Source organism: Thermothielavioides terrestris, chromosome 2 (assembly GCF_000226115.1).
Source record: "Thermothielavioides terrestris NRRL 8126 chromosome 2, complete sequence".
Lineage (NCBI taxonomy): Eukaryota > Fungi > Ascomycota > Sordariomycetes > Sordariales > Chaetomiaceae > Thermothielavioides > Thermothielavioides terrestris.
Window position 1 is genome coordinate 164,443 of NC_016458.1, and position 6,608 is coordinate 171,050.

Sequence of the window (6,608 nt, forward strand, 5' to 3'; positions counted from 1 at the left end):
TCATGATTCAGAAATCACCCCTCGCCTGCTTCTGTTCCCGAACCACAACTGCAACTCGCCGCTCACCACGCAAGCAACCCACAACCTGTGCTGCCCAGGTGCCAGGCTGCAAGATGAAAGACAACCAAAAAATGACCCAGCCTTTGAGGCAGGTGGCTTTTGGACGAACCGTGATTCGAACACGGGACCTTCTGTAGTAGCAAGTTCGCCGCAAAGTGCGAAACAGAAATCATACCCCTAGACCATTCGCCCACTGCACCCGATCAGGACAAGCCTGGGTTGGCGAGCGCGACCCGAATTTCGCCAGTTGCTGTTCGGTTCGGTGAGTTTGTGGAGATGTTGCTTGATGCCAGGCTCCACTCGGCCTGTGGTGGAGAGGGTGAAGTGGATTCGGGCGGGCCCTGGGGCATGGCCGAGTGGATATTCGGCCTGTGTGGTTCCAGAGCGAATGTCTTTCGATTATTTGTGACGATTGTTGGGAGGGAAAGGCGCAGAGGAATCCAGGTTGTGGTTGTGGACTTGTCTAGTCGCGTTTAGGGGGTCCTGCTGTGACTTCGTCGCATTGGTGCGGTGCTCCAGAGAAGCTACGACGAAATTCCCTTGATACGATCAGCAGTGAAATACGGTGATATTGCAGGTGTCAGCCGTCTTCGATTTGGCTTGATGGTCCAATGTCGCGCTCTAGTCGGCACGGTGTGCGCTGCGAGCAATTTCTCCCTGCCCTCGCCCGACTTCAGCTGTGGCGACAGCGGCTAGGGCTTCGCCGTAGGCAGGGTGCATGGGCTATTACAGCCGGTACACTGTCCGTGTCTCGCACCAGACGGGGTTTGGGTGAGTGGGCTGGCATGGCATGAGTCATACCAGAAAGGAAAGAAGCTGACCGGATGTGTGTTCTGTGTTATCTGTGTCCTCTGTATGCTCGCGAGATCCTGCAGGGTGACCTGTCTTTCGACGCCAATGACCCCGTCCCTCGGCTTCGCGACCGCATTGGGACGGCAATGGGGATTCGTGCGGCTGCTTGAGCGCAGGGCGTTGTCAGTGGAAGAATAGAGGTGCAAACGGAGAGGATTACTTCAATATTGAGCAGCTCTGTTGGCCAGGAATTTGAAAAATCTATGTATTAGCTAGCTGTCCAACCCAGCGCCATGCAATGCTCTTTATCTATCAATCTATCCATCTATCCATCTATTACGAAACTCTAGAAGTATTCCAAGAATTATCCTCACGCAGTCTTCTGCTCGTCTGACTTGCTGCCCTTCTTGAACAAGCCCTTGATAGCACTGACGCCCTTGCCGATGGCGCCGAAGAGCGGGCCCAGGCCGAAGCTCCAGCCCTTGACGCGCACCGTGTAGACGAAGAAGTACACAAGCCTGCATGCGAGAAAGCCTATCAGCCTGCTGCATACAAAGAAAGACACAAGGAAGAGACACTCACAGCCAGTTGGTGAAGCAGAAGACGAGGAAGATGCCAAAGTTGCGCCACTTGGTGTCGGGCGAGATGCCCAGCGTGGCGAGGTACTCGTCGCCGGTGGCGTACGGGCAGTAGCCGCAGTCGGCCGTCGCGTTCGGGTTCATCAGGTAGCCACGGCCGGCCTCGCGGACGAAGGCGCCGGCAAAGTCTCCGCACGTCTGGCCCGCCGGCGGCGAGAAGTAGGCCGCCTCGCTCGGGGCGCAGCGCACGGGCTGCCCGGTCAGCGTGGCGGCGAGCACGCCCGAGATCCAGTACGAGCTCGGGTTGAGGTAGTACAGCTGCAGGAAGGGGGAGAGAGGTTGTTAGTCATGATTGATAGATCGGGATGGATGAAGTGGCGGGAAGCACTCACCCAATACTTCCAAAACACGTTCAGCTGCGGCTGGGGCACGACGACGCCGTTGAACAGGCAGAAGATGACGAGGAAGCAGGGCAGGATGTTGCTGATGACGGTGAAGCTCGGGGTCCAGGCGCAGATCCACTGGCCCCAGCTGGACTGGAACAGGAAGAACAGCAGGGTCATGAGGAAGACGTAGCCGGCGGCGGGGGCGTCGTAGGGCAGGCCGGTGGGCAGGTACCACAGCAGCCAGTAGAGCACGCCGGCGACGAGGCTGCCCGGGATCTCGGACAGCACCTCGGCGGTGCAGAAGGCGACCCAGCCGTAGATGCGGCTGGGGTGCTCACGGGCCTCCCACAGGGCCCGGTTGAGGTAGAACTTGGGCAGCACCGCGTTGAGCACGGTGGCGGGGATCATGATGATCAGGAAGCAGGTGAACATGCGGTTCTGCATGTCGGCCGCCGTGTCGCCCAGCTTCCAGAAGGTGAAGCCGTTGAAGATGCCGATGACGACGGCGGTGAAGAGGCGCCCGTACAGGTACGACGGCTCGCGCCACTGCCGCACGAACATGCGCTTGGTGAGCAGCAGGATCTGCTGCGCCACGGGGGCCGCGAACTCGTGATCCTGTTCCGAGGCGGCGGAAGAGGAGGAGGAGGAGGAAGTGGAGGAAGGAGAAGAGGATGATACTACTACGGCTGCCTTGCTGCGCTCGGCCTTGAGCTGCTGGATCTCGGCGAGCACGTGCTTGTTCTCCGGAGAGGATCGCCACTCGTCGCTCCAGTTGATGCGGCGGCCGTCGGGGCGACGGCCGCCCTTGATGGCCGTCTCGAGCAGGAACTCGGCGACGTTGCGGCCGGGCGGGCAGTGCACGCCGCGGTCGGCGAAGTAGCGCAGCACGGCGCTGCCGTCCGGGCCGACGGGGCCGAAGTAGATGACGTTGCCGCCCGGGTTGAGGGCCAGGATCTTGTCGAACTGCTGGATCAGGTCGGACGACGGCTGGTGGATGGTGCAGATGATGGCCTGGCCGGCCGCGCACAGCTTGCGCAGGAAGCGCACGATGGACATGGCCGACTGCGCGTCCAGGCCGCTGGTGGGCTCGTCGAGGAAGAGCAGCAGCGACGGGCGCGCGGCCAGCTCGACGCCGATGGTCAGCCGCTTCTTGTGCTCGACGCCGAGCGAGCTGATGACGGCGTCCTGGATCTCGGTCAGCTCGAGCAGGTCGAGCACCTTGTCGACGTAGTCGAGCTTCTCCTGCCGCGGGATGCTGCGGCTCTGGCGCAGCAGGGCCGAGAACTCGATGGCCTCGCGCACCGTGGCCGACTCCTCGTGCAGGTCCATCTGCTCGACGAAGCCGGTGCTGCGCTGGAAGTCGCCCCCCAGCGGCTTGCCGTCGACGAGCATGCTGCCGCTCACCACGCCGACCGTCTGGCGCTGCGACAGCGTGTTGAGCAGCGTCGTCTTGCCGGCGCCGCTGGCGCCCATGAGCGCCACCATGACGCCGGGCTTCGCGTAGCCGTTGATCCCGTTGAGCAGCCGCTTCGGGCCTGCCGGCGTCGGCACCGTGTACGAGACGTCCTCCCAGGTGAAGACGCGGTCGCTGGCCGTCAGCCCCTTGAGGGCGCTGCTGTCCTGGGCGGTGTCGCTGGAGGGCACTGCAGTGGACGACGACGACGCGCTGCCCGACGGGTTGGCCTTCTCTTCGTCGGCCGCACCGGCACCACGCTTGAGCTGCTTGGCCGTCCGCGTAGACCGCTTGAACACGAGGGCGCCGCCGCCGCCGCCGCCAAAGGTCATGACCTCGGCGGCGACGACGGTGACCAGGAGATACAGCACGGCGAACGCGATGACCACGCCAAAGTTGCGCCAGAGGTGGGCCCGGGTGTAGTCGAACTGCGTGCCGATGTAGTCGTCGCCGAGGATGCTGCGGCTACCGAGGTGGGCGCCGGGGAACGCGCAGCCCTGGTTCTCGGGCGAGATGCCGGGCCCCTGAGGCACCAGCTGCGAGGGCGCGCAGTCCATCATGCGGTCGTGGAACTGGTTCGACAAGCCGGCCTCGAAGGCGTAACCGATCTGCCAAGGCGCGCTGGTTAGTACGCTTGTTCTTGTTCTTAAGTGGGCTGGCTGTCCTTACCGGGTTGATGTGGGCAATCCAGCCGAACCAGATCTTCTGCGACAGCAGCACGGGCTTCGAGATGACGTATCCGGTGTAGATGACGAGCAGGTTCAGCGCCATGCCCGAGAAGCGGACCGCGTCGTCCATGGAGGGCGACACGGACGCCAGCATGCGGTACATGGCCGTGATGCAGAAGGTGGTCGTGTAGGTGAAGAGCAGCTGGATGAAGAACTTGCCGGCGTTGACGTCGAGGCCGGTCATGAAGTACAGGAGGATGATGAAGACGACGACCTGGGGGAGCAGCAGGGGCAGGTCCGTGAGCGCGCGGGCCAGCGTCACGGCGCTGGGCCGGTAGAAGGCGTACTCCTTGTGGCGGGCGACGATGGCGCGGCCCGAGACGGCCTTCATGAGCTCGGCGAGCTGCAGCCAGCCGAGGAAGACGACGCAGAAGAAGACGACGCCGCCGCGCAGGAAGGCGCCGAGCGTGTCGGGCGGCGTGTTGTAGAAGAGCGAGCCGACGATGAGGCCGTTGCTGACGACGGTGAAGTACTTGGAGTACAGCTCCGTCTTGTCGCCCCAGATGAGCCAGAGCTCGCGCCGGGCGCACGCCAGCACCTGCTTCCAGAACGGGATCGTGTAGTTGGAGTTCGACAGGACGCGCCGCGACTTCTGCTCCCGCACCGACTCCTTGAAGCGCTGCGCGTCGGCGTGGCCCGTCTGGTGCAGGTGCTGCTCGAAGGCGTCGACGTCGGCGAGCAGGCGCTGGTATGCCGGGCTGGCCCGGAAAGCCTTCTCGAGCTCCTCGGCCGTCTTGGGGCAGCGGTCCTCGAACCCTTCGCGGAACTGACGGGAGTTCGGGTCGCAGATGGAGGTGAGGAAGTCGGCGGTCGTCTGGCGGGGCGGCGCATAGAAGCCCAGGTCCTCGAAGTATTGGCGCGCCTCCTTGGCCGGGCCCTGGTAGAGCATGCGGCCCTCGTCGATGACAAGGACCTTGTCCATGAGCTCGTAGATGCCCTCGCCGGCCTGGTACAGCGTCGTGATGGTGGTGCGGTCCGAGACGTCGGTCATGATGCGCAGCGACTTGGCGAAGTCGAGCGCCGTCGACGCGTCGAGCCCGCGCGTCGAGTTGTCCCAGCAGACAATGGTGCTCTTGGTGGCCAGCGTCTCGGCGATGCTGACGCGCTTGCGCTCGCCGCCCGAGACGCCGCGCACGTAGGCGTTGCCCACGAGCGTGTTCTCGGTGTGCTTGATGGCGAACATGCGCAGCAGCGCGTCGATGATGACGCTCACGTTGCCCCGCAGGTTCTTCCTGGTCTTGTTGAGCAGCGAGAACTTGAGCGTCTGGCCGACGGTCAACGTCGGCAGGTGCTGGTCGTCCTCGGCGTTGTACACCACCTCGCCCCGGTAGCGCTGGCGGGCCTCGTCGGCGGGGATGCCGCTGTACGAGACCTCGCCCTCGACGGCCGCGTACGGGGCCCGGTCGTTGGCGATGACCTTGAGGAAGGTGCTGCACCCGCTGCCGGGCCGGCCGAGCACCAGCATCATCTCGCCGTGGCGCACCACGCCGGTGAAGTCGTTGATGAGCGTCCGCAGCTCCCCGCGGCGGCCGATGCGCAGGGCCGGGAAGAAGTGGCAGAGGATGCCGTAGAGGTCCGGGCCAAAAGTGCCGAGGATGGCCTGGGGCAGAGTCCGGACGAAGGTATCGCCAGTCGCGACACCCTTGACGGTCAGGTTCTTGAAGACCACGCCGATCTTCTTGGCCGACTCGCCGGACTCGGTCCGCTTCTCCAGGTGGCCGTCACGCATAAACTGCTCCAGAGGGAACTCATCGGCGGCGGTGCTGTTGTCGTCGACATCCTCGTCCTCGCCCTCGTCCTCCACCTGCTTCCTCCCCTCTTGCCGCCCACCAGCTTCCTCGTCGACCAGTTGGCCCGCCGCCGCCTTCGATCTGCCACTGGCGCGGGACACCACGCGCTGGAAGAAACCGCCCCGGTTGCTCTTGGTCGACTTCTGCGAGGCCGCCGCCTGCGACCGCGTCCTCGACAGCCTCGTCGTGAGCTCGTGCTGCAGCTCCTCAAAGTCCTGCATGGCGAGGCGCGGGCTGACGGGCCCGCCGACTTCCCGCTCGCCCCAGACGCCCTCGGCGTCCGGGGTCGGCGGAACGTGCGTCGTCTCGCCAGAACCGGCGTTGATCTCTGGCGATTGCGTGTCGTCTCGGTGGTGCAGTGAATCCGGGAAGGCATCTGCTGCGCGGCGGCGCATGGCCTCCTCGGGTGATTGTCCCCACATGGCTGATGTGTTGCAAGTCGTCCCCGTCGAAAGGAATCAACGTGTTGTAAGAGGCGGTCAGTGAAGAAGAGAACGTAAAGGGAAAATCAAGCTAGTCAAGGACCCCCAAGTGGCAGGTTCCGTTGGCCCTGAGAATTGCACAGCGGGTGCTGTTCCTTCCAAGCCACTGGGGGGGGTTGGGTCAGGGGGGACACGACGGTTCAATCTGTTCCGCAAGAGGACGTAGCGATGATCTCGCAGATAGGCCATCGAGAGATTTATATGTAAGTTTATCACTGCCAGGTACTCTTCTTACTGTGTAGAGGTTTGATTTCTCAGCAACCCTGGCCCCCATCCTGGCGTTCTGTTGGGTCTTCTGCGTCAACCCATGCAGGGTCAAGGCCAGAAAGCAGGGGATCC

General features: G+C 63.4%; 1 protein-coding gene and 1 non-coding gene across 2 annotated transcripts; both read right to left on the minus strand.

Annotated features, from left to right (window-relative positions):
• Nucleotides 1-160: 160 nt before the first annotated feature.
• THITE_t83 lies at nucleotides 161-252 on the minus strand. The gene has a single exon. It is a non-coding gene; the product is annotated as a tRNA-Ala (tRNA).
• Nucleotides 253-1,375: 1,123 nt separating this feature from the next.
• THITE_2111183 (uncharacterized protein) lies at nucleotides 1,376-6,299 on the minus strand. The gene is made up of 3 exons (XM_003651134.1): nucleotides 3,939-6,299; nucleotides 1,823-3,877; nucleotides 1,376-1,748 (listed from the first exon to the last, which is right to left on the minus strand). The coding sequence occupies exons 1-3, from the start codon at nucleotides 6,207-6,209 to the stop codon at nucleotides 1,431-1,433; spliced, it is 4,644 nt and encodes a 1,547-aa protein (XP_003651182.1). The 5' UTR covers nucleotides 6,210-6,299; the 3' UTR covers nucleotides 1,376-1,430.
• Nucleotides 6,300-6,608: the final 309 nt, after the last annotated feature.

Bases quoted from the DNA above. Each gene is read 5' to 3' on its own strand.
- THITE_2111183 (XM_003651134.1), bottom strand. From the start codon at position 6,209: ATGTGGGGACAATCACCCGAGGAGGCCATGCGCCGCCGCGCAGCAGAT. The intron at 3,878-3,938 runs GTAAGGACAGCC...GCGCCTTGGCAG, and splicing joins GGATTGCCCACATCAACCCG to ATCGGTTACGCCTTCGAGGC. The intron at 1,749-1,822 runs GTGAGTGCTTCC...CCCTTCCTGCAG, and splicing joins ACGTGTTTTGGAAGTATTGG to CTGTACTACCTCAACCCGAG.